Source organism: Solanum dulcamara, chromosome 8 (genome assembly GCF_947179165.1).
Source record: "Solanum dulcamara chromosome 8, daSolDulc1.2, whole genome shotgun sequence".
NCBI lineage: Eukaryota > Viridiplantae > Streptophyta > Magnoliopsida > Solanales > Solanaceae > Solanum > Solanum dulcamara.
This window is the reverse complement of record NC_077244.1, coordinates 77,152,416-77,178,818: the sequence shown is the minus strand read 5'-3', so window position 1 is coordinate 77,178,818 and position 26,403 is coordinate 77,152,416. Positions and strand designations below refer to the sequence as shown.

Genomic DNA, 26,403 nt, shown 5'->3' with positions numbered 1-26,403 from the left:
ATATTCCACGTTCATGCAATCCGTCCCCTAGAAAAATATTTAGTATTTGATTCATTACTAAAATTATATTAATTTATATAATTTTGATATAAGAATTAATATATAACTCATGAAAATGAATCGATAAATATTAAATATAAAAACAATTATAAGTTTAATTTGGTTTATTTAAATTATAACGGGTCAAACAACAATAACAACATCAACGCAATCACAATAAGTTTAATTTTGTTCATTTAAATTATAACGGGTCAACAATAATAATAACAAGTTCAATGTAATTGTAATAATTTTAATTTTTTTTATTTAAATTATAACGGGTCAATAACAACAATAACAAATCCAGCATAATCTCACAAATAAAATCTAAGATAGACTATACACAAATCTTATCCCTACTTCTGAAAAGATAAAGAGTTTATTTAGGATATAACGGATAGTATCATAAATACACCAATCTAATAAATACAAAACATTTGTTTCTATTTATATTTTATTGCTAAATCATAGTTAATAATACACATTTTAATCTTAATTTTTGGCTTAACTATAATAGAATAACAAGATTTGATGTGAACATCATATGCCAGTATTTTATTTTTTTTGTCATGAGCAGAACGTTTAATTTTCTGAGTGTACGAAGGTGAGGCAGAACCCGCGTTCGGCCTATATACCATGTTCAGATATTTTAATCACAGTTCAATAAGCTTAAAACTTGCCATTTTCTCTCTAAATACAAATGCTTATTCTTTAAAATACCTGTTTCTTCTGTCTTGATTGCAGAGAGCAAATGCCCTAACAAGCTTTGGAGATCAAACAAAAACAACTTTTAACGGCAATATTTTATATACATTAACAAAGAGTGTTATCGACATTAGGTAATAGGTAATTGCTATTGGATCAAATATTGCTATAGGCTTTATGGACATATACAAATAATTGTCTCTAAAAACATATTTAGTGACAATTAAATTATTGCCGCTAAAGATTATTTTTGATGTAGTATATAAACTTTAGTGATGTAAGTTACGTTCAGCTATACTTGGACCAGAAAACCCGAAACAACAACAATAATTAAGACTCAGTCCCAAACGAGCATACAAAAACAACAAAAATAAGACTATAGAGTTTAGAGTGTGTAATGATGTAAAATCCCTTTCTTCTGCATTGGTTTATTCTCAAGTGAAACAGAAAATTTCTTGTACAAAGAGTGTAGGGAAACAGAAAATGTAGAAGACGAAACAAATGTCTTGTACATTTTCCTGCTCATTCCTATGTAACTCCAGTAGCCAGTTGCGCTAATCTAGACCAGACACACACAATGGGTTCAATAAAATCTAATTCTAACTCTAAATCCTGAATACGTCACTGCTTGTACAAATTTCTATCTGGAAAGTGAGCAAGGACTCTCATTTGAAGGGAACACGAGGGATCTTTTAAGGAATTGTTTTTGCTGGTCATCAGCAAAACAAAGAACAGAATCGGTACATAGTTCAAGAGCAGAAGAGGGGGGAACAGGTACAAAATCCTGCAGCTTTGCATATTCTGAAATCAAGTGATACATGTAATCATAAATCCGATCCATACTCAAACTTTCCATGAAGTCTTGTGCTGCTTTTCCAATCGCTTCAGCCTATTCAACAAGAATAATTCAAGTGACAAAAGTACAAAAACATTGCTAAATGAAGAGTCACAAGCCTACACAACAGTAAATTTAAGACATAATCTTAAAGTATACCTACTAGTATACAACAAAAGCAACAACAACGTACACCATGAAATCCCACAAATAGGGTCTGGGAGGCGGCTAGGCCCTATCTCATTGAGGTAGAAAAGTTGTTTCCCAAGGATAAACGTACTAGTACAGGACTTGCAAAAAATTGCCAAGCAAAAATAAAGTAGAAAGACTACAAGGAAATCTAGAAGACTTCCTCTCAACAAATAATTAAACTTAACATCTATCTATTAGTGGTGGATCCAATCACGGATTCACGGGTTTGACAGAATTCAGTAGTGTCTCGAGGTTGAATGCTTTATATATGTATGAAAAACAAGTATAGATAAAGCTAGCTATGCATTTCAGAATTCAACTATCTTAATTCAATCCCCACAACTAAATTTTGGATTTGCTATCAACAACTGTCCATGAAAAATCATCCTACTGAAGAAAATTTCTTTGTTATCAACAAATTAGTTATAATCTTGGGGGGAAAACATACCTCCAATGGATTTGCATTACCCCAATCAACTGCAGCCTTAATAGAAGAGCATAAATCAAATGGAGGAAGTGGCCAGTAGTTTTTCTTCGGAATCAGACCGCGACTAAAGAAATCCTGATACTGTGGGGTGATTATCAGGGGAAGAGAACCACATGCTAGAATATACTTCAGGCTCACTGACCATGCATATCCTTCTGCATAAATCTTGTACCTGCATTATTAAGAACAAAATTTGATGGAATGAATGCATTTTTTTCTGTGTCAGCAGACATCTGATAAAATTGGAACGAGACAGAGAAAATTAATATGACTCCTACGCAAGGATGACACACACAAAGAACTTTGTACAATCCTTTTGGCGTACATGAAAGTCGATAAGATGACTCATCACTAGAGTAGCGATAGAAATAAAGGCATTAATAAATTAATTCAGCATGGAAACTAAACAGAAATGAATCAGCAAAGAAGACAAGCAATTATAGAGGTTGATCCTAGAAACTGTCAACATTGAGCAAGGCTTTTTGAATGACCCAAAAGAGTTTAAGTTTTATGTATCGACAAAATCTTAATTTTTTTAAAATGAAATTCTTAATTGCTGCCTAAAATGTCAAGAATATAATGTCAACCAAAGATCCAAAATCCGAAATGGCAACTCAAGAGTGTTGCAAAGCTCACCTATGATTACATTGCTTTGATAGTTTGGACCTCTCAAATCCGGCTTGTGCTTCTTCTGTCCAATTCTATATCCATAATCAATAGATAAAGGGACTCAAATTACCAAAAAGAAAGAAGTAACAAAATTAAAAACACAATTAGTTATATTCAGAAACTAAAGAAAGGAGTTTCTCATTCAAATGTGTAAGTCATGAACCTGCCGCATAATTTGTGCTCTCCATATTTGAGTGTCGTTGCAATTAAGCAACTCTAAGCGAATAGGAGAAACTACATCTGGGTTTCCTTTCCAGTATGCTAGTGGTATCTTGCTTGCCCAACTTTGGGAGTTTGAACCTTCTTTGATGCTTTTAAATTCTTCATTCCACGGTCTTATGTTTATTTCAGACCTGAAAATATAAATCAGCAAAGACGAAACAGACAATGAAAAAAAATGTGCATGATCAGCCAAAGAATGACACCCGAATCCTATGCAATAAGATATATATGTCTTATTTACGAGGTAACTAATTACACTTATTATGATTTACGGCTTATAGTTCTACTGCAAATTAAGTGTATAGAAGCTATACTGTTAGATGGATTTGAAGTTCTATGACAATGCAAACATTTTTCCGCAATTACATCACTTAAACGGTAATTGTAAGTAAATCTCTATAAAAACAGTACTAACATGCCATATACAGATTAACAAACTCAACCATCCAACCACATACCTTCTTATTAAGTTGTTACATTATATACTCCTATCCTTATGTGATATTCTTTGCTTATTGAGAGTCAATTTGATTAATCTTCAAAATTAAATTGGATTAGCTCAATATAAATATTCAAAAACTATACGAAAAGTATTATAAGTTGAAATTCAAGTTCGCATAATTTGAATCTCGAGGAATAGCAAAAAGAAAACAAACTGTAGTTTGCATTTGGATAAATTGAAGGAATGTTCATGTACTTACCAGCCCCAGAAAGACCAATCTGGAAAAGGTATATCGAAATGGTTCGGTGTTGTACAGTACCGAAACAGAGGCAAAGGCATTGAAGAGTATTCCGTTCGATTTAATATAGGCTTATCCATGCAATCAAACATTAAATCAACATCTGGTACTTTTCCAGGATATTTCCTGAGTAGCTGCAATATTCCCCAAATTGTGAACATAGCCCTACTCTGCACACAAGCATAGTAAAAATCTACGAATAATTTTCCACCAACAATTACAATTCGAAAAGCTGCATTCTTCTGAGCCTCCATTACATGGTTTATAGAAATCCTAGACTTTGCCCATGGCTCGAGGTCGTAACGTATACTCCTGAAGAAATCTGGGCAATTTTTGGATTCAGATTGAGGTTTGGTGTTTCGAGGAATATTAGTGACATGACTGGTGCTACTACAGGTAAGATAAGAGCATTGTATGATCGTGGAAGCCTTCGAATAAGTGGATTCTTCATCGAAGGATTTAGCAGGAAATACATGCCACGGCGTTGGCTCTAAGTTGTGACCAACAATTGTTTTTGTCTGAGAAACTAAGTTGTCCACCTAACATCCAGAAAACAAAAAAAAAGAAGAGAATGTTAGGAACTTCAGAAAGAAAGAAACAGAAAAAGATAGGGATATTCATGTCATTACAGTCACCTAAAAGTGAGTATTGTGAATTCCTGTCTGATCTGATAAAAACAAATTGGGCGTAGAGAAACGGAAAATGGGGAAGGGGATTACAAGCTTGGGAATTGAACTCACCAATAAAGTGAAAGTTCAGTAGTCAATCAATTGAGCTATAAGATTACTCGATATTATTTCTGATTGAGGGTTCAACTCTAAGAGATACAAATTAATGATCTTTGGGGTCACAATAAGCAATGTTATTATTATAGTTATCTAAAAGAGAATATATTTGATACTGTCATGTGAAGAATATAGCCAACCTAATAAAGAAAGTTTCGTAACAGATTGGAGCAGGCTAACATGAGATACAAAAATATCAAAAAATTAGAATCTCTTCAAAACAATTGTCTTTTAAATTACTATTCACTTCGATATTACAAACTAAGAATATCTAACAAAGAAACGTACGCAATAGAAAACAAGCAAACATATTATAGAGATAAAAGGATTCGGACCTCGAAGAAGAGGAGAAGAGCAAGGAAGAGAAAAGCAAAGAAGATAACGTAACGAGGGAGAAAAGACGGTCGAGGATTATGTCTAGAAAGAATCCCCATTGAATTAATTAAGAAAGCTGTTCCAGATTAAGTTCTCAAATCAATCTATTCGACCTCCGGAAGCAGTATAATTTCATGATCGTTGAATTGCATTGTCGATGACCGTATTTTTTTTTATGATCAGTTGATGAAATTTGACCTTTTGTGTATTATTTCTTGATCTGCTCTTTCCCTTTCGTTCTCACACACCACAATTGTTTACTTACCCGCTCACCTCTCAATGGTTTGGATGTATCATGTTTTTTTGTTTTTTTTTTTGATAAATTTTGATATTTTATTGATGAGGATGTATCATGGTTGTTTTTGCTTAAAAGAACAATATAAAAGAAGAAGAAGTTACACACTGATATATAATGACATGTATTTATGTACCTAATAGGATTTAACTTCTAAATACAAATATAAAATATTAATTTTTATTTTATTAGGTCATTTAATAAATGACTAAGTCCACAAACAGTTTCTGGATTTTTAACTTGATTGATTGACTTATTCTTTTTTTTTTTTTTTACTATGGGTTCAAATATAATATTTGTTGAAAAAAAATTATGATATTTTATTTGAAAGACAGAAATAAAAAATCAATCTTGTCGAATGATTAAATGTGCAATTTTTTGTTTCCAAAAATATAAATGAATTGTTAAGAATTTTTTTATAATAAAAAATATGTGAATTGTTCAAAGTTTAAGAGAATTATTGAGATTTTTTTTCATGTTTATCCTTCATTTAATTAGTTTTTAAAACTATTTTACATCTTCTAATTTGAGAATAATCAAACCAGTAAAAGTGAAAAGTGCCTTTTATTATTGTCCTTACATACTTTTTGAAGGAAAAATGGTCTAATATACTACCATTCGTTATAAAAATGACTTATATATATATATCCATACTGTTATATAAAATGGCTCACATATACCTTTCTCTTCAAAAAAAGTATAATTAATTAATTTTAAATTATTTAAAAATTTATTTTAAATATTTGATCCTTCTATAAACATTTTTTTTGCTTCTTTAATTCAACGGCTAATTTAAATTTATTTTTTTGATGGTCAAATTTATTTTTCACTAACTTTCTTATAAGATTTATCATATATGCCCCATTTCTTTTTACAGATACAAAAAATAAATTAAAATATAGCCATTTTTTATGTTTTCTCTTTTTCCATTCACACTTTTTTCATTTTATTTCTCATACTTTTACACTAAAGAATAAAAGAAAAAAAATTAAATTAAAAAACTCAAAGAATAATAATAAAAAAGTTTTAAAAAAGTTCATGTGTGATAAGGATATGTATACCCTACATGATTTTTTTTAAAGGTAGAAATAAATTAATACAAAAATTAAAATTAAAATTTTCACTTTAATAAAAAAAATATGTGTGAGCTACTTTTATAATAATAAGGGTATATGTGGACTATTTATAACGATAGCAATATACGTGAATAACTTTGTAACGAGAATATATCAACTCTAAAATAACAAAATTAAGAGGTATATGAGACCTTTTTTCCAAATCTCTTTTTCAAATGTGTCATGTAACAATTACTTAATATGACTTACTGGAGGTAACCAACAGAACTGAAAAACTAGGAAAACAAAATATTTTCCTCAATATCAAACGGGAAGGTTTTCCACAGATGGGCTGGGCCGACGCACTATACGTATATGGGCTTAATTAGCAAAATTCCTTGTACTAAATTGGGCCCAGAATTATTCAACAAACACCTCACCAGGTCAACGTGGCTTTCTTCCATTGGCTACTGCCATAGATCTCCTGTTAACTCCGTACTTACGATAAATAAATCTCTTCGGCACTGAACAATTCAATCCAGTCTTCAACTTTCACTCACAAGTCACAACTTCCACTACTATTCTCTCAACGGAGATACGAGCAAGTATGGCGGCGACGAGATTTCAACCGTCCGTTTTTATCCTCTGCAGCTTGGCCGTGATTGGAACCCTAGCTCTTGTTCAGGTACTCAATTTTGTTAACATTTCCTGTTGATAATCTTAATCTCCGGCTTTACGCACTTTATGATTTAGTTTTCCTTTTGTGACCCTCATCGTATGTACAAATTGAAAGATTAGAAATCGCTGTTTCGTATAGTTTAGGGATCGATCTGTAAGTAACTGATTAATTGACGTGTTATTCATGTTACGACTAAGCAACTTTTTTGGATCGATTTGTATGAATCTTCACTGTGCTTTTAGATCGTAATCATCTGTCGCTTGATAGACTGGAATATTTGAAAGACAGCTGATTCATTACGGAGACGGTTTCTATATTGATCATTCGAGCGTCTATGGATTCTTTTTTGTTCTTTTTTTGGAATATAATCTGGTATAAATTCGTATAAGACGTAGTGGATCATATAGAAGAATAATAAATTCATTTGTTGCTAGTCTTCTACACATCCACAATGGTTGGACTTTGGATGCAGTGATGGATCCTTTTCCAAAAATTCACGTTTACAACAGCTGTATTATGTTTTTAGACAATCAACATAGTATTATTTTACTTGCAGCTCTGTAAATGAACTGAAAGTGTGGAACAAAGCTCGTATCCATTAGTTTAATTCCGATTGAACTCATTGATTTGTTGAACGAGCTGAGCTCAAGCTCAATTACTAAAATCAGCTTATCTCCTGCTGCTTGGTTCTGCTTGTACTGTTTAAGAACAAACTTATTTTTATTTTTTTCTATTTCTTTGCTTATAAGTCTTCTTGAAGTATGCTGCTTTGCCTCCACCATTACTGATCTTTAGCCTCCATTGTGTTGGATCTTTCTTCCGTTTGCTCCCATTATAGTAGACTGCTGTTGGTGGAAAGTCAGAAGCACTTTTCAACCTCAGTCCACTTCAATAACTATCATTTCCCACTTCTTCTTTGTTTACATGGAGCAATTGGTGTTCAAGAGTCCGGAGAAATTGAAAGTTTCCTCCTTCTTCAGATGAATCCAACTTCTTTTCAAAATCTCTGTTGGTTCTTTCAATAATTGGCAAACCTGTGAAACATGCAGTAAGTAGAAGTTGATGATTTCATCAGAAAATTGTTTCATTAGAAAAACTGTGTTTAAGAAATTGTAAGAATCCGTTATTGTTGAGTTGAATTGTAGATTGTGCTATGCTAGAATTTTACAAGCCAAGTTCCTGCCTAAGTTACCGGACTCTCCACTTTCAATGCCACACCCGCGTCGGATTCTCCAAAAATACAGAATCCGACACGCACCCGTTGACATTTTTGAAGAGTCTGAGCAACATAGGTTTCGGCATACCTTTGAGCTCATGTTATAACAAGCTTAGCTTCAACATACAAAGCTTGTTAACACCTTTATATGCAACTATTAGGTTAATGATTGCATTGTCTTAACATAGGTTGAAGATAGAGTACTAGATTAGACATAGGTTGCTAAACAGAGTACTGATTTATAGGCTCCATAATGTCATAAGATATCAATCTCTTCTCAAGTTTACTGCTGAAAATATGTGACAATACTCATTTTCCTTTCGGTCTAAAATGCACTAATGACTTGGAACATCTCAAAAGGTGATATAAGTACTTTCTTTCCTGGTTTATGTGGGGCCATCTATGTGTGTGCATGCAATTTTTTTTTATTTTTTATGTTTGTGATGAATTAAGTGAGAAGTTTTGCTACTATTAACTTGAAAGCATGCTCTGCAGGCCAAATCCCAGGAAAATCTGAAAGAAGTAACTCACAAAGTTTACTTTGATGTTGAGATAGATGGTAAACCTGCCGGTATGCTCCTTCCCTTCATATCACTATTTTCTTTTCTGTATTTATATGGTGCAGATACAAGATGATTTGCCAATAATGTCTTTTCTGACAAAAATGCTTGTTCCCTTCATAAGTTCATATTTTTTTGTTTTAGCTCCTATGCCTATTGGGTGCAAATACTAGTTTGATTTGTTAATTGTGTTGTTTTACCAGTATTCCATCGGCTGCCCTCCTGCATTATTGATCCTAATATAAATACACATGGACTCGCTTTTCCTTATTGTTTTTTGTTGGGGAAGGGGGGATGCCTGGTGTTTCCTTCCTTCTGTTAAGCTGTTACATCAATCTTGCAAACAAAAACTAAATCATTTGATGAGATTTTTTTTTTGTGAAGTATAACTAAATAGTTTTATATATCTGCATCCTTCTTGATACCCCAGGGTCACATTTATGCATACTATCCTCCGTCCCGTGTAGATTTTAGAGTTGTGTTTTATTATATAAGCCTATTTGTCTCTCAGCACTAGGCCATTATTGAAATCCTGATTAATAGTTATGTACTATTATTCAACTTTTCCTCATCTCTCCATATCTGTGTGTAAGGTCAAATTTGAATGTTTGATGTTGTCCGGACATGTTTGAATCTTCTCTTACAAGTATTATTTGTTTGGAACAAGTAGTTTTGGGGTAACAACCGGACGATTTCTGGTTTTCGAGAAAACTTTCGAGTTGCTTTTTTCTCTTTTCAGAAAAGAAGAAGAAGAAAGAACAAATTTGGTTTCCACTTTCCAAGCGGAAAATATACTCTTTAGTTTTTGAAATTTTTCCCTCTAAAGCCTTTTACAATCCACACTCAACGTTAAAAACTTGAAAGGTGTCCCAAAACTTTGAAGAAAGGGAGAGGTCCTGTCAAATATTTGTAATCAATTGCATCCTCTGGATGCTTGATTTGATGAAATGCTACTTTACCTGTTAACAAATATTTGTAACTGAAGAAAGATGATACCCAAACAATCTTGAGATATGCAAATAAATAAACTGTTAGGTACTACAACATAGCTATGAAAATATTTATAGTTTCACTCTTAACACTAGCAAATATACATAAACACATGTTAATGCTTGAAAAATATAGACAAGTGTTCTGGCCTTCTGGGTATGTTGTTGCAATATAAACAAGTATTCTTGATTTGTTGATTCTTGTTATTTCTAGGAATATCATGTCCTCTTATGTATGTCATTCACAACATGTAGGAATCCACCTGTTTCTCTTAAAAGTTGTTATCGTTGATAATTTTTCTGGGCAATGTTTTTGTGTAGGTAGCATCATTATCTAATTTGCTCTGTTGCATTATTTTCCTTGGATTGATTTTCAAGTATTTGCTTTTTCTTTCAGGTCGTGTTGTTATGGGTCTCTTTGGTAATACAGTTCCTAAAACAGCAGGTATGGTTACATATATGAAGGAGAGCTTGTAAATTTCACCGTTACCACTCTGGTTGTTCACTATCTTTCTATTTTCTTGCAGAGAACTTCAGAGCATTGTGTACAGGTGCTTCTACCACACTTTCATAGTTTATTTTCATGCATTAGATGCTTTGGTTGATTCTCTAGCTTGTGCTCGGCTGTATTTATATTCATTTTTGCCCTAGTTTTGCCTAAGCAAGTGGTTTTTTCTCTTAGTTCACTGGTAATGCGAAAAGATTTTGTTAGTCTATGTGAACTATTGAGAATGGCTTAAAAGTGACTGCATTGGCTTGTTACCTTCACATTCATGATCTTGTTTTTCTTGTCTCTGGTAATTTACATTGCAGGGGAAAAGGGAGTTGGAAAGAGTGGCAAGCCTCTTCATTACAAGGGGAGCACATTCCACCGAATAATCCCCAGCTTCATGATTCAAGGTGGTGATTTCACCCTTGGTGATGGGCGTGGAGGGGAATCTATTTATGGTGAAAAGTTTGCGGATGAAAATTTCAAGATCAAGCACACTGCACCTGGTAGGATTTTCTCCTTATGTTGAAGTGGATAATTATTCTCCGTTTTCATGCATGTAAAACTGTTTCGTACATAATTTCCAGGGCTATTGTCAATGGCAAATGCTGGTTCTGACACCAATGGTTCACAATTCTTCATCACAACTGTCACAACTAGCTGGTAAGTTCAAGACTCTTGATAAAGCGTATTCACATAACTTAAAACAATTCAAAAATATTCTCAATTAAGAACCTGGAGTTTATGCAGTGTTTCTCTAATCTGGAGTGTTTGTTGATGTTTGTTTTGTATCATTTAACCCTAGTTGTTTGTGATTTACAACTCTTTTGATAAGCTATCCATTCTACAATAATCTTGTAAGCACTTCTGATTTTTTATTTTATTCGTAGGTTGAATGGTCGACATGTGGTCTTTGGAAAGGTGTTATCTGGAATGGATGTCGTTTACAAGATGGAAGCTGAAGGAAGACAAAGTGGAACACCTAAAAGCAAAGTTGTCATCGCTGACAGTGGTGAACTTCCTCTGTAATAGGTTCTGATAATTGCAAGATGTTTTCCGCAATAATCTTATAGGTCGTTTTAGCTGCCAATTAAGGGGTGGACAGTGTTTCTAACGTTTTATCAACCCATGGTTTGTCATGATATTAGCGCTGAAAGGGGAAATTAGGTGAAGCAATGGACATTATAGAGGCCGAGTGAAACTGGCTCACGTTCTATCTATGCCATCAATATGTAGTTAATAACTATTTTTACTTATTAGTTTCTATGAACTCATGCTTTTTCATGCCTTCTCCATTAGTGGAAATCAATGCACGTACATGAGCTCAGAGTAGTGTCGTTTTCCATTTTCTTTCATAAAATATGATCTACTACTCTCATGTTCTATGAGTCTAGGACTCTAGGTACTCCGCAAATTTGTCATCCATGGTTTCTGCAAAATTTCTCTAAGAATTAATTACATCATTTTTAATTATATGTATTCACGACGTACTAGAGAAACGACTAGAGTTATTTTTGTGATATTTTAGGAAGAAATATCAACGGAAATAATACAGATCGGGGCATTTGTCTGCCCCGTGGCTGTGATCTTACGTTCATCCTCATTATTTTTCTTCAGGAGTTTTTCATTCTTATACCATTTATTAGACCCCCACTTGACCTGCCAGGGATATTGAAATTACATCAACCATCCGAAAAAATATTACGCCGTATATTTAAAACTTTCCCCAAACCTCTGTAACACTAGTAGAAGGAAACAAACCAAGAAAATACGAGTATTCTTTAAATTGAGCATATCATAATGAAAATTGTATCTGTTACAAACACTTCATCTCCAATCAATCTCCCTCCTGGCTTTATGCATCAATCACAATGAAGTATCGACGAAAGCATACATGAAACAGACTTGCTTTTACCGACCAAAAATCATATAGTCCCCCGAGGACAGCCTAGAAGAGCAGCAACCAAGATGGAAGAAGAAAGAGGAGAAGATGAACTCATACATAACATCATAACAGCCTGATTATGAATACATCACTCCACTTTTTCTATGGAACTACAATATTAAATCAAAACAATAGAACTTACTTCAAAAATACAATATTCAGTTCCAGATGCAATAATCAAATCAAAACTACGGTATTCAATTAAATACCTTAAATAAAAAGCTACGATATTCACAAATATTCAATCCGGGAAATCAAATTAAAAAAAGAGAAGAGAGGTTGAATGCAAAATAAGTAATTGTATTTTTATGGGAGGGGGAAGAGGGTAAAGGTCAAAAGCCTGATCCAAGTCAAAATTCCCTTAAAACGTGAAAATATGGAATAATTAGATGTACCCGTTAGGATGACATACAAAGAAATATTAGAAGTATGGGTATCAGTGGACTACTCTAATCTTGATAGGTGAAGCTGGCTCTAAGGTAAAGCACCAAAAACCAGTATCAACATGAAAACCTAAAGATATGCTAAGATGGAACGACTTCAAATGCTTAATTTGCAGTAGTTCACAGGTAAAAAAAATGATAAATTGAGTCCTAACCAGATACCATTCAAGAAACAAGATCTGAGTTGGAATTATAATGAACGAAGCTAACATACTATAATTGAATAGAAGCTGCTTCTACATAATGTAGGTGCTTTTCTCAGTCATCAGAGAAAGGAAATGGACACTGAATTATTGGTCCAATCGGTTATCTTAAACACTAGATTGCACTAAGGAACATAAATCCCCCAGCCATCAGCACAAACAATTCAGCAAGAGATGAAATTGTCTATTTCAAACCATAAATTCCACAGCCATCAGCACAAACAATTTAGTGAGACATGAAATCGTCTCTGTCAAATGCAGGAGCAACTCACATCAGTAATAGAATATAACTTGAGGACAAGATACAACATTTGAAGCACAAGATATGAGAAAGTGTTTGTGGGGAAAACACAGATATGCCTGTCGATTCAAATGAAGATCAAAATGGCCTCAAGAGCCAAATGCAAAGGACCTCTATCCTTACATTTGATGACAACAGTAAGTAAAATCACAAAAGGGCCTCAGCTTAGTCACTCTTATATGAAATATCCTAAAACTACTTTTCCAAACCAAATCCTTACCTCAGAAGGCATCATGACCTAAAGTTTCCCAGGTGACGTAAAGATAGTGTATAATTTGCATGAATGAAACACTCTTAAACATGCAGTAAATTAAAAGCTCCGGCTTCACTGCAAACATATTATAGATATACGAGAGATGTCTCACTTAGTTTATACGACTGATATAAGTAACAAACTGGATCTGATATAGAACAATTAAGCTGAAGTCCTGATACTGAAAATCATAAATGGATGAAAGGAGCCACCTCCCTACTGAGGCACTACAGTGCAAAACAAGGCACAAGTTATACCACAGAATGAGCTCTAGAGGGTGTATGCTCAGTGGAGCCAAGTACAATTATACCTACAACAAAAGTACTGTACACAAGGCTTAATGAAGATCAAATTCACACCATATCTCAATGATAATAAAGTAGCAAGGTGTCTGCTACATTTTAAAGCAATATGTGCATGCCTATTGCCTTTTTTTATTCTTTTTCTTTTTTGCATTTTGTTGGAAATATTGAAAGTATACAGGCATACAAAAGACTACACAAGTCCACTGTCTGAATGAATGAATAGTCACACTTAAATTATAAGTTGACAACAAAACTTTAGCAAGAATTAGAACCACTAAAGCGGCCAAAGCAAGAGATTCTTGGAAAAATTGGCATGACATATATTCCAAAAAAGTTGATTTGTATATTTAATCATGAATGGTTCTCCTCCAATGCAGCATGCAACACTCAGGAAATCTTATCACTCAGGCATAATTGTCCTGTATACCAGTCATCTGTCAGACATGCCTAATGTAATTAGGAAACCTCATTGTACATGAATTCCTGTAAATGTAAAGTCCCGATGTTCATGTTCAGAAGAAAATAGAGATAATGCAAAGTCAATTGAATAATGAAGTAACTTTGACAATAATCAAACGGATGGCAGATGAAGGTTCATATTCAGAAGCAAATACAGATCATAACTCAAAAGTAATTGAATAGTTAAACAACTTTGACAATAACGAATGGATGAGAAATAAAGGTGGCTACTCAGCACAGCCATGCAAAACACAGAGAATAGACTGCTAGCACTCCCTCAGAGATCAAAATCCAAGAAGTAAAAACTTTGATTAGCTATTGCACTTGAAATAAACACTTCAAGGCCTCTGATCAGCTAAGAGGAGAATTTGACTGGAAGATAAAATAGAATTGATACCAATGATGGGAAATTGAAGGGGGAAAAACAGAGGAAATAACTTGTTTAAATTGCATAAATACCTCAATCACCTTCGTGTAAATAGCTAAGAGTATTATTTGAAGCTTCAGGAGAAGAAATCAAAAAATCAGAGGCAATACTATGTGTAAATGGCATAAATACGTCAAACACAATCATGTTAGCTAGGCATCAGTGAATGCAGACAAAAGCAGCCTCGCAAATCATCAATCAATCAACGAATCATTCCTTTTAAGAAACACAAAAAGATAGACAATAATCACATTTGTTAATTACCATCGCTATCACTAGAATTCTTAATCTTAAAACAGCACCATTATTCGTCTTATTTCGTCCACAAACAACAAACATCAAAATACTGATTCAACACAGATAACTCTGATTTATTGAGAATAAAAACATATGATGACTGACATGAACTAGCTAGAGTATATACAATGATAAAAACCTAAAGTTTATAATTAGGATAGAAGATGATATTACTATATTTCGATTCACCAAACGAGTTGACTCAGGATTCAGCGCTGTCCACGTTATCATCGCGATTCTTAGATTCAAACAAAGCAAGTTCCCGTCCACGATGAACGATGTTGCAGAAATCTTCAGAGAGATCAGAGTACAGGCGAGAAACTTTGGAGATATTACTATTTATATCTCGAATAAGAGCGACGTTCTTCGCCAGATTATCTGGAAGTTTCGATTGGTGATTTTCGTTCACCTGTTGAATCAGAGCTCGGTTCTGATCCAGAACCGATTGTACCTCCCGGAAACACTTCGTTATCGTTTCCCAAGCCTCGGTGTCATACTCTTCCTCTTCTTCGCCGTCGTTCAACGGGTGGGGACTGAGATTTGAAAGCTCTGTTAGGGCTTGCAAGGCACCGTCCATGATCGGAGCCACCCGCTCATGTATCGTCAACCAATAATTCGCCCGCTCTTTTTTTCTCTTGTTTTTTTTTTGGGAGCGAAATGATATATATCATCTTCCTATTCTCGATTGTACCACGCTCGTGACTCGTGAGTAATTTATATCTTCACAAATGGACCTGTTGGGTCCCATGATAAGAAGAATTCCTTTATTTTTGTCTATTTACTTATGATTAAGAACAAATTATATGAGATAAAGTGGGATGACTTTCCTAATGAATAAGATGAGGAAAGTAACATTGCAATAATTCATTGCGACAGTGAGTAGATGTGAGCATTGTACGTTTGGCTCTAGCTGGAGTTAGAAAAAGTAGAAGTAAGCCAAAAAAGAATCGAGAGAAGTGATTAGATAAGATATAATACAACATCATCTTAAATATTATTACGATAGTAGGTCAGTAAAAAATCGAACGTTGTCATTCTTCTAGTAATATGATTTAATTATCATGTAGTCCCCTTTTTCCTAATGTGTATTAATATGTGTTGATGCATTTTCTTTTGTACATTTGCTATTTATTGTCTCATTTTCTGTCTTACTTTCCTGTATTAGTTAAAGACCAAAGATAAAGTATCATTAATCTCTTTCCAAGCTCCAGATAGATATAGAATTTATGCGGCAATCACTAAGAAGTACCGTTTGAGCCATTGCTTGTCTTTCGCTTGAGCATTAAGGCTTCTTCATATAGATCTTAAGAGGGAGTGTTCTAATTCAGCGTGGAAGGTATTGCCCCAAATTCAAGTTCTCTCTCCATTTTTGTTGCGCATCACAATTCAATCTACTCTAAGAAACAAACTTAACAATCTGCGCCTTCTTGGGTTCGAGCCTTGGTACAGAAAAAATTATGTTGGGAGTGTCACCCCCAGAATGGCCCTGCAGTGCGCAATTCGGGCTCCAGACACCTCGTGGAAAACTGAAAACAAAACAAAAAAAAACAATCTGCGCCTCATTTTGTTAAAGCCGATTCTGCAATACAAGAAAACTTAAAACTAATGCCCAGTAGAGAGAATATCATGCTTGAACTCTCTTTCTTTATTCAGAACTAACAACTCTAACAAAATATTCAAGAGTGGAACAACCACACACTTGTTATTCAAGGTTTACTATCAACTGATTTAATCGGTTCTTCACAAACAGGGTTAAGTGGTAATCCCCGATGACCATTGCAGGCCGGCTGTTCCAATGCTCCAGGAGAACTATGCAAGTCCCATTTACATTCTTTGATAGGGTATGCTGGTACCACTTTGGCGGCACTGAGAGTTGCTAGGAATTCATCATGATCTAATGCCTTCAATCTTTTTGGTTCATCTTCCTGTTTCTCATGGGACCCAAAATGTTGCAAACTTCTTTTTAGCACCTCATCCTTCACTTTCTGGAGAAAAGATTAAGAACTAAATGAGCAAAAATTTGGCATTCAAAGAACAGGCAATATTCTCATAAGCATGAGAGGAACTCAAATGATGAAATCACCGCCAATTGTGCTTACATAGTAATTGAACATGCTTTGAGGAACTGCCTTTGTGAGAGGATCAACAACGTGCTGATATGTGGGGATACTATCTTTACATCATGACAATAGGTGTAATGTTCTAATCCTCTTCAACATACACATATCATCACGAATGGAATTTATATAGCCCAAAATCTATCATAATAAGAGGGGAAGAGGAAGCAGGCCAAGAAGAGAAGGTTCAATAAGACAAGCATCCTGGTGTTTGTTACTCATTTCATTAGCTAGAAAGAACTGTCATGTCATCTTTGAGAGATACTCATTTCTATGAACTTCAATAGTGTTTCTATATCATCTACCCCATGTCAACATTAGAACTGCAGTTGTTTGCAATTTTCTGCTTACTAGGCTCCATACACACAAAATCACTAATACAATAGCTTGATACAGAAAAAAGTATCTATTATGATGGGAATAAGCTAACAACACACCGTACTATATACTGCAGAATATAAATTCTAGTTCTTTGATAGACTGTTATTCAGACAACATCAAGAGAACAATATGTGTTCGTGATCTCTCTTCTACTACTTGTGATTGGATAATGATTTTTCTCTTCAGAAGTTCATTTCCAGTTCGACTTCTAACTTTCTGTGGTTTCTATGAACTAAATGGAGTGCATCAATATGTCTAAGAAATTGAGATCTATAGGTTGTCAATGACTTGTGCTAACACCCACCAACAGTAAGTCATTTCCTTCCCTGCTCTATCTAATAATGATCCCATGTAAAGGCAATATCTAAATTCCATAAACTCATGTATATTGGAGATAACTCTTTCTCCGTTTGTTAGTGTTCCAGCAGCATTTAAATTTTAAAGCTGATCTATTATTTCCATGTTTTTGTTCATTTTATACTAGTCCACATCAAAGATATGTTGCTATAATCATTAGCAGAAAAAAAATATCTTGGCAAAATCATGACCAAGGGGATGACACTACCCTTCATATGTAAGGTTTGTTCTACTGGGAAAACATTATACATATTATCAAAGTATAGAAATATCTTAAGCTTCTCTTTAAAAGAAACAGAAGGCAAAGGAAATCGATATCAACTAATAATTGAAATTCCTTCTCTTTGTAAAACGAAAGGCAAAAAACTGAATGTAGTTCCACTTATCTACTAACAGTCTAAGGAAGAAAAGTATAAGATGGAAAAACGCATTAATTATAACATTGAGTGATAGGTCAGAAGAAAATCATTATCTTCCTAATAACTTTCTTCCCAAAGAGATCAAGAAGTCTTATATGTGTTTGGACTCTTCCTCATTTTTTATGAACAACAAAAGAAGAGAAATGGAAGGTGTATCCAAATGGAAGGTAGCCTATGTAGTTTGCTTTCAAGTGTTACAGAACCATAACACAGCAGTAGACTTCTATGTGTTTACAGTCATTCAATTAAAAGCATCACTTCAGCTATCTGCAAAGTTCAAACTGTATATTCAGGCAGCAGTACAGAGATAGAATAACATCACTTTCTCATTCTTCCTCACTCGACTAAAAAAATAACTAGGCAAACATCTTTAGCACAAACAACTATAAACTTAGATCATGATATTCCATAATAAACTTTTTGAGATTTTAGTGACACTGTCAAATCAGTATACTTTTCATTTGTATTTGAAGTTATGGCAGCACTTTAATATATTGTACTAATCTGTGTGTTGTTGTGAAAATCTTTTGTTGTTATTTCGAAAAAAAAAATGTATCTCATCTCTTCATATGCATTTTCTTCCGATACCTAGAATTAAAATTTAGAAAGGAAACTAAACTATGCTTGCATTTAATCTTCTAACTTACGTTTCACATAGATCAACTAGTTCGATTGATCTGTCGTAAGAAGGTGCCAATTTCACAATTATCAACAAGCTCACAAAAGCATTCAAGCATTACAAAATTAATAGTTCAACACACTTAAAACACTGGCAAACAACAAATGACATGCATAATCAATGGCAGTATCTAAACAACCTGTACCATCCGCGAGTCAAACTTGGGAAGCCCAATATGCCCTACAGTCAGTGATCCGAAAAAGTTCCCCAGCAATGCAGCATCTGGTATTGCCAATCCATGAACAAGCCCTGCAACTAAACCACCAAGAAAGCTATCACCAGCTCCTGTTGGATCAACTTGATAAGCTGGAAAAGGCGCAACGGACAATTCTTCATCTTTAGAATACACGGTACACCCTTCTTTCCCTTTTGTCACCACCACACAACACCATTTCCTTGCTTCCTCCACATCCACATATGGTGCCTCCTCCGCCGACGCCTTCAAAAAACCAATTCTTTCCAACAAAGGCCAAAACCCGGTTTGATTCAAATGCACAAGATTCACTGTTCCATCAACCGGGTCGAATACCCGAATTAAAGCTTGGATATCAACAAACACCACCTCACACAGCTCAATCATCCGCTCAAGGGTTTCGGGCAAAATCTCCCCACCAACACCTACAGCCAATCCAAAATCAAATTTTGAGTTTGGGAGATCCGAGGGAGTTACCGAGTCACATGCAACGACCCGTTTTAGGATCCGATCTTGCCGTTTGCTCTCGGTTGAGAAATGGGCGTGGAAAACGGTGGTTTTGGAAGAGGACGAAGTGATCGGCCGATGATTAACAGAGTACATAAAATCATTACCCACTTTAGAAATGTAGTCGGAAGAAACCGACAAACCGTCAAGCACGGCGGAGATGAACGACGCTGCTCCGCCGAGTGACTCCGCTATCACGACGTCGTCTTTGATCAGAACATCATGACAGTAATTCCCCACAATTAAGCACCGATGGGTTGTGGGTATTGATGAATCTTTCGCTTCCTTCACCATAATTTAAGTTTTTTCTTCTCAAAATCTTCTAGCCCCACTTTGTATGGCACCGATAAAATCAAAAAAGGTAGGGCTTCAAGTTTCAACTCAATCTAATAATTTGATTATAGAGCTATTTGCATGGTTTCTCAGTTCTCACCAAAAGAGTGAAAAAGGTATTGAAGAAAAAACAATTTGGCAAATACGCCGCAAAGACAAATGGCTGAAACAGTTATGTGCATAGGCAATTCTGTGTATGTTTTACGTGTGTTTTTGTTGTTTGGCAAAATATATATAAAAGGGAGATGGGAGTTAGAGAAGGAACCTTTCGTTGTAAAATGCAAATTAATTAAGTAAAATTGTGAAAGGGGGAATATGTGCTTTTAAGGCATTGAAGTGCGGACCTTATTGGAAAAGGATTGATTCTGTGTTCTCTTCAATTAAAATTTTTGCCAAGAGGTGACTAGCTTCATATTTGACCAGATCAATTTACTGTAACTGTTGGATTCGTATTTAAATTAGTCGTAATATATAAATGTATCCTTGAGTTGACTTCAACTAGTATTTATATTTTTTAATTTTAAATATATACTAAACAAATAAATTTTATAAAATTGAACAAATAAATACATGTATCTTATTACATCGTTCTTTTTTTGATTGGTAAACAGTGAAAACTTACCATAACCAACAAAGCAACAATACGTACTAAAGAGCACCTAACTATCAATACCACCTTCTAGGAAGGGTAGCAAGAATAAAGAGCCTCAACAAAATCAAGTAAACTAATTACAAGAAGTGTGATATATAACAGCTCCCCATATAGCAATATTATACGTATTATATGACATAATACTAATAAGTACACGTATGTGTTTACTTATTTAATTTTATATAAATTCAAATGTCTACATATATATATATCAAAATGGAAGGATATATATGTTAGTTGAAGTTAAAATAACAAATGTAAGATAAATTCGTGATATACTAGTTTATGCGAGATATAGCCATATAGGTAAAAATTCAAAATTATGCAGTAATGTATAATACTTTTTTTAAAATTTATTTGTCTTACTTTTTTTTTATCTAATTAAAAAAATACGTTTTTCTTTTTTGACAACTCTTATTTTAATTTTTCACATGAGATATTCAAGATCACAAATTGAAGAATACTATTTTGATATATTTTGTCTTTAATTTAACACAATATTCAAACTCTTTACTTTTTAAAATTACATGTCAAATCAAAATCAGACAAATAAATATAAAATATATAAATACAAATAAACATATACCATTAAAGTGGACAACAACATGGGCATGCCATTGTTTATCGACCCACGGATATAAAGATAAAAGTTCCCTCTCTTTTAGAAAAAAAAATAAGTTACTAATTAAATATTCATTCTGTCTCATCATATTAAGAACTATTTAAACCAATCCAATAAATTCATAATATACACATTGTTCTACTCAAATCTCAATTAATTAATGAAGTAAACATTATCACTTTAATCTATCACTTAACAAACATAAATTAGTATAGTTTGTGAATGTAAACTTTTTCCTCTTATTACATCTGTTATTTTCAAATCTATTCTACTTCATCTTAAAGAATATGATTATATAACTATAAGAACGACACATCATCCGTAGTATAGAGATGTCGCATATGCAATCGTATTTAATCAACAACAAAATGATCAACAAACCTTAGCAGTAAACAAGATGGTTGCGAAGAATTAATATTTCATAATACATTTACCAATTCCAGTGGAAAACTTATCACCCTGCTTCTCATCGTAACAATACATATCTAGTTAGGTCCAAAGTTGCAATGAAACTTTCAAGATAGTAGAGGAGTATCAAGTTGAGACAATTCCCCCCATGAAGGTCTTTGGATCAGGACAATTCCCGGAGAATTTTGCCTGTGAGAAGTCAAAACCTGGATTCTGCAGAGACGAAACCCTGTGTTATCAAACAGAAGTTGTCAAATAGTAATTTTTAAATCATTTCTGCTTCCAATTTATAAACAGTATGTAGAAGATGTAAAACAGCACAAGACAGATACGAAAGTATATAACAGAACTCCAAGATACGGACAAGAAAAGTATTTTCTATAGGGACTGTCTAACAGAGTTCAACCTAAATGCTTGGATTTGTAACATTCATCTGCATCTATAAATTACAAATGCATAGAGAACCTAAAGGAAGCTAAGCTAGAGTTACCTAATTTAATCCAATAGATAATCTTCCAGAAATTGACCAAGAAAATCATTAATCAGATAGACTACTCATAAGGCTTGAAGCAACATAAATACATGGATATACACATACACACAAGGTGCGTGAGTGAGACAACATGTCTTAAATAGGTAATGGAAACAAAACCAGACTGTTAGTGAGACTGAAAAGAAGTAAACCTCAAAGCAATTGAACATTATGTGGGCTATGTCTTTTTGACATTAAAATATCTTTTAACAGCCAAATTTCATACGGAATTACAAAAATTTAATCATGAGTCTGGCTTATCAATAATCCTGCATACAATCCGAACACCCAAAAACATGACAATGAGACTATGGAGTATTATTTTCCCTAAATTATAAAAAGTAACTCCACATGAAAATGTGAAATAAGAGACAAGAAGACATATAACAACTTAGCAAAACAGAAAATGAAAAGGAAGGTCTAATTTCTCAATTTAAAGTAGGGGGCAATATGTATATGACTAGAATCCAACTCTTAAATTTTAATATTTAATTATTGCTAAATATTTAATATGTATATGACTAGAATCCAACTGTTAAATTTTAATATTTAATTTAAAAAAATATTTAATCATTGCTAAATCCTAATCAAGCGATTTAAGACACCAAGTTTTCCAGTTCAAAACTTACAAAGGCTCCAGCAAGTTCTCAAATCCCAACAAATTAAAATGAAGCCAACTGACATTGGATTGAGTGCTAAACTAAAAAGTTTCAACTACTGGTAAAAAAATTTAGACGGTGAGTAATGATGATATTTCTGAAGCTTTATGAGTGTATTCATGTATTTAAGAAATCTAACGGGTGGAGTTTCATATAAAACCTTCCAATATTCAACATCTTTTGTTGAATCATGTTGTTTGACTGGTGAAGACTAGGAGGTTAACTCCTAAGGAAAATGTAAGCAGTGATTGAACAAACAATCTGTCGATAGCCTGCAATCATTGAGCTGTATCTGCTTTGAAATTCCAATAAGAACTGCGACAGCAGTACAGCATACAGCAAACACGCCAGGACTCAGATGTCTAGTGAGTGAGACTTATTTTACACAGTATAAAAAGAAGCAAGCCATTCTGTTTCATTCACATTATCATCTAAGGTACTGCTTAAGCTCAGTGAAGCTATAAAAAGCAAGTTCACCCAGTACATAGACGAGCACAACATTTCTGATTAGTAGTCCAAGTAGCTATTGACTCTCAAGTGACAAGACATTCAACATTAGGGCTCTTTATTTTTCCAGTCCTGTAATCATCTAATTCATTTAGCAACCTCAAACCATCACCAGCATCAGTATAGATTTCCTAAAAGCTTAGCCTCTCTATAAAATTTGAGATGTATATGAATCTCGCTTACAAAATAACACTCATCTAACTCTATCCTGATTATGTGTCCTTTCCACTAACCTTTTCTTGCACATAACACTCTGCCTAGAATAATCACATCATTAATTATACATGAAAGATAATAGTGTTTTCTTTGGGGCAGCCCATCTCAATTTCTGTAAAAAAGAAACTTTGGGATTTTGAACACAAGCTTCTCTGATGCTCAAAAAAATGTTGCTGCTCTACACAGGGAACAATAATATTTTGCTTATTTAAGCAGAACTAAGGTAAAGAGAGAACAGTAATGTAATCCTACTTTTACTTCGGAATAAAAGTTCAATGAACTATAATTTGCTTCTTTTTATAAGCTGCACAAATGCAAAAGAAGAAATTAGCCGTAGAGTGAGGAAGAAAGGAACTAAGTGAAACAATGGATTGCTGCAGAAAACGACAGACATGCATAACAAATTATTGACAATCGAAGCAGTCTTCGTTAAGGGCAGTTGATGATGAGAAAAAGAGTTCTCCAGCAAATAGCCTGCAACATACATCTGATTAACTTCGGCCTTACTAGTACCGAAAGCTACAAATTTCCCTTGTAGAATTTTCTGCAGTATCCTCTTTCTTTCTTTTTTCTTTTATTTTAATTCAGCAGTATCCAATAATCTATTGAGGTCTTCCCTGTAGTTAAAGGTAAAATACTGTTTTGTAGGAGGTCTTCCCTGTTATTAAAGGTAATTTCATTGCTTTCAGGAAGTTATGAACCCAATCCACGTGGAAGCCACTTCAGGGAAAATCATGATATGTTTAAGTCCAAGAGAATAGTCAATAAAAAAAATCTACAAATGAAAAATCAATATGTAGAAAGGGTCAACCAATTCATGAGTATGACTAGCCCACCAAGAAGGGGCAAGCCAACGAGCCAACCAACGAAAGAACAGTAAAAAAGCAAGTAGCAATTTACAGTTCAATGAATCAACATGAATGATCGGCTAGGGAGTAGAAATACTTCAACAGAACCAATAACGGGTATTCCTAAATGATAGGAGAGTGCCAAAAAAGAAACATACATTTCAGTAGAAGCTTAATCATGTTACCACTTCTTGGAACCTTTGAAGCATGAGCCTTTTCTGTTCAAGATCACTGGCATAAGGATCCAACTTCCCTTGGCCCAATATAGGAGAAGACCATGTCTGACATTTATCCCTCTTCTGTAAGGTTACATGTAGTATAAGTTCCATAGAACTGAGTAACACTTCACACAAATATACCCAACTGCAATTAACAACAACTGACTCTCTTATAGCTAATAATTGAGCTGACCCAACTAGACTCCGTATTCCAAACTAAAAAAGTTCACACCCTTCAACTTTCCTAAGAATTTTAGAGACATTTGACCACTAATATTTTATATGCTCAAAACTACATGAGTTTCTTCACAATGTTCCCTAAAAGAGAGCCCCAATACCACTGTACCAAGAGACAATCATCAAAAGCAGCTTGCAAGCAATTGAGTTCTATTACCAACAACAACTACCGTGCAACAATCGCAAACTAGCAGGGTAAGCTATATAAATCCTGTATATCCATTCCATTCCATTTTGACTTGTTCCATCGAAAATTTGTTACCATAATTCAAGAAAATGTAACCCCCTATTAAGGAAAATAATAAATTACCTAGAGTCCAGAAGAAACAATCCGTCTTCACTGGGCTCATCAGATCGTGCTGCAAGAAAAAAAAAATTAAACAAAGGAAAAATACTAAATTATTTGCTTACATAAAACTATGAAGTTGAAGAACTTACATTAAGGTAAGGTGGATTGCCTTGATCCCAACTTCCAAATGCTTAGACTCAATCTTGCAATAAAATAGCTTCTTCGGAACATTTTCTGGAAGCGTTATGTAAATGTTCAATTCTTCAAGCGTTTGGTCCCATTCGAACACCTTCTGGCCTGAAATTCAATTGTCAATTCCACAATCAACGTTATCATTTTCCATAAGCACAAAATAGTTAGTAGTAGATGAGGAAAATGAAAAGGAAAAGGAGTTAGAAGTACCATTATGGACGAAACTGTGACGTTTCTCAGGGGCCAATTTTTCAGCCATTGATTTTAGGGTTCAGCTTCTGATTTGGGTAATTTTCTCTGATTTTTCTGTTCTTCCTTGGCGCGGAATCAGTCTCTGTCCCGGGTATCTGTCTTCCTAGCTGGTTCTCGTGTTCGAATCTTCTCGACCCGGTCCAACCGGGATTGGTATGTTTGGTTAAACTTCTCGAAAATGATTTTTCTTCAGTAGTATTTCAAATAGGGCCATATATATAAGCATATTATATAAACATGTCATTTAACTTAGACATTTTGCCTTCCTACTTTAATTGTGTATAAGTAAATTTTTCAACTTGTATAAAATTAAATAAGCAAGACACATGCGTAAAATGATCTTACTTTGACTCAAAGAAACCTTTGAAATATCCACATTTTGGATGCTTCATTTATTGTGTCAATTATTCCTCATTGATTAAAAAGAGAAATATTAATGTATTGGTCTTACTTTGGCCCAAAGAAACCATTCAAATATCCCACATTTTTTATGCTTCATTTATTAGGTCAATTATTCCTCATTGATTAAAAAAAATATATTAATATATTTATAGAATGATGGACTCTCCCACACAGTAGACTAATCCTTTGGGTTGTATTTTCGTAATCAATCTATAATAATTTGTATAGAGTAGGTCGATCAATGCGAGTGATGAGCTAAGTTCAAGAGAAGTGTCAATAGAGGTGGAGCTAGAATTTTAGATTTATGAGTCTAAAAAAATATCAATAGGGAGGTATAGCTACATATTGAGTGAGTTTTCCAAATATAAAAACAGGAAGTTGCGGAACCCATAGACAAAGCAATGGCTATACGTCTGG

General features: G+C 34.0%; 4 protein-coding genes, 1 non-coding gene and 1 pseudogene across 5 annotated transcripts; 2 read left to right on the top strand and 4 right to left on the bottom strand.

Moving 5' to 3' along the window:
* Nucleotides 1-1,158: 1,158 nt before the first annotated feature.
* LOC129899161 (uncharacterized) lies at nt 1,159-5,311 on the bottom strand. The gene is made up of 6 exons (XM_055973999.1): nt 5,010-5,311; nt 3,851-4,428; nt 3,091-3,280; nt 2,895-2,959; nt 2,220-2,430; nt 1,159-1,633 (listed from the first exon to the last, which is right to left on the bottom strand). The coding sequence occupies exons 1-6, from the start codon at nt 5,106-5,108 to the stop codon at nt 1,385-1,387; spliced, it is 1,392 nt and encodes a 463-aa protein (XP_055829974.1). The 5' UTR covers nt 5,109-5,311; the 3' UTR covers nt 1,159-1,384.
* Nucleotides 2,474-2,576, top strand: LOC129901943 (U6 spliceosomal RNA). The gene has a single exon (XR_008770018.1). It is a non-coding gene; the product is annotated as a U6 spliceosomal RNA (small nuclear RNA).
* A 1,494-nt stretch (nt 5,312-6,805) lies between the features above and the next one.
* On the top strand, nt 6,806-11,662 carry LOC129901746 (peptidyl-prolyl cis-trans isomerase CYP19-4). Its single transcript, XM_055977004.1, has 7 exons — nt 6,806-7,084; nt 8,790-8,865; nt 10,241-10,288; nt 10,371-10,394; nt 10,657-10,839; nt 10,921-10,996; nt 11,224-11,662. The coding sequence occupies exons 1-7, from the start codon at nt 7,007-7,009 to the stop codon at nt 11,360-11,362; spliced, it is 624 nt and encodes a 207-aa protein (XP_055832979.1). The 5' UTR covers nt 6,806-7,006; the 3' UTR covers nt 11,363-11,662.
* Nucleotides 11,663-14,906: 3,244 nt separating this feature from the next.
* On the bottom strand, nt 14,907-15,675 carry LOC129901747 (protein EARLY FLOWERING 4-like). The gene has a single exon (XM_055977005.1). The coding sequence runs from the start codon at nt 15,541-15,543 to the stop codon at nt 15,169-15,171; it is 375 nt and encodes a 124-aa protein (XP_055832980.1). The 5' UTR covers nt 15,544-15,675; the 3' UTR covers nt 14,907-15,168.
* An 825-nt stretch (nt 15,676-16,500) lies between these two features.
* Nucleotides 16,501-20,307, bottom strand: LOC129900597 (inositol 3-kinase). The gene is made up of 2 exons (XM_055975606.1): nt 19,059-20,307; nt 16,501-16,951 (listed from the first exon to the last, which is right to left on the bottom strand). The coding sequence occupies exons 1-2, from the start codon at nt 19,911-19,913 to the stop codon at nt 16,673-16,675; spliced, it is 1,134 nt and encodes a 377-aa protein (XP_055831581.1). The 5' UTR covers nt 19,914-20,307; the 3' UTR covers nt 16,501-16,672.
* Nucleotides 20,308-21,548: 1,241 nt separating this feature from the next.
* LOC129901547 (uncharacterized) lies at nt 21,549-25,788 on the bottom strand (annotated as a pseudogene).
* Nucleotides 25,789-26,403: the final 615 nt, after the last annotated feature.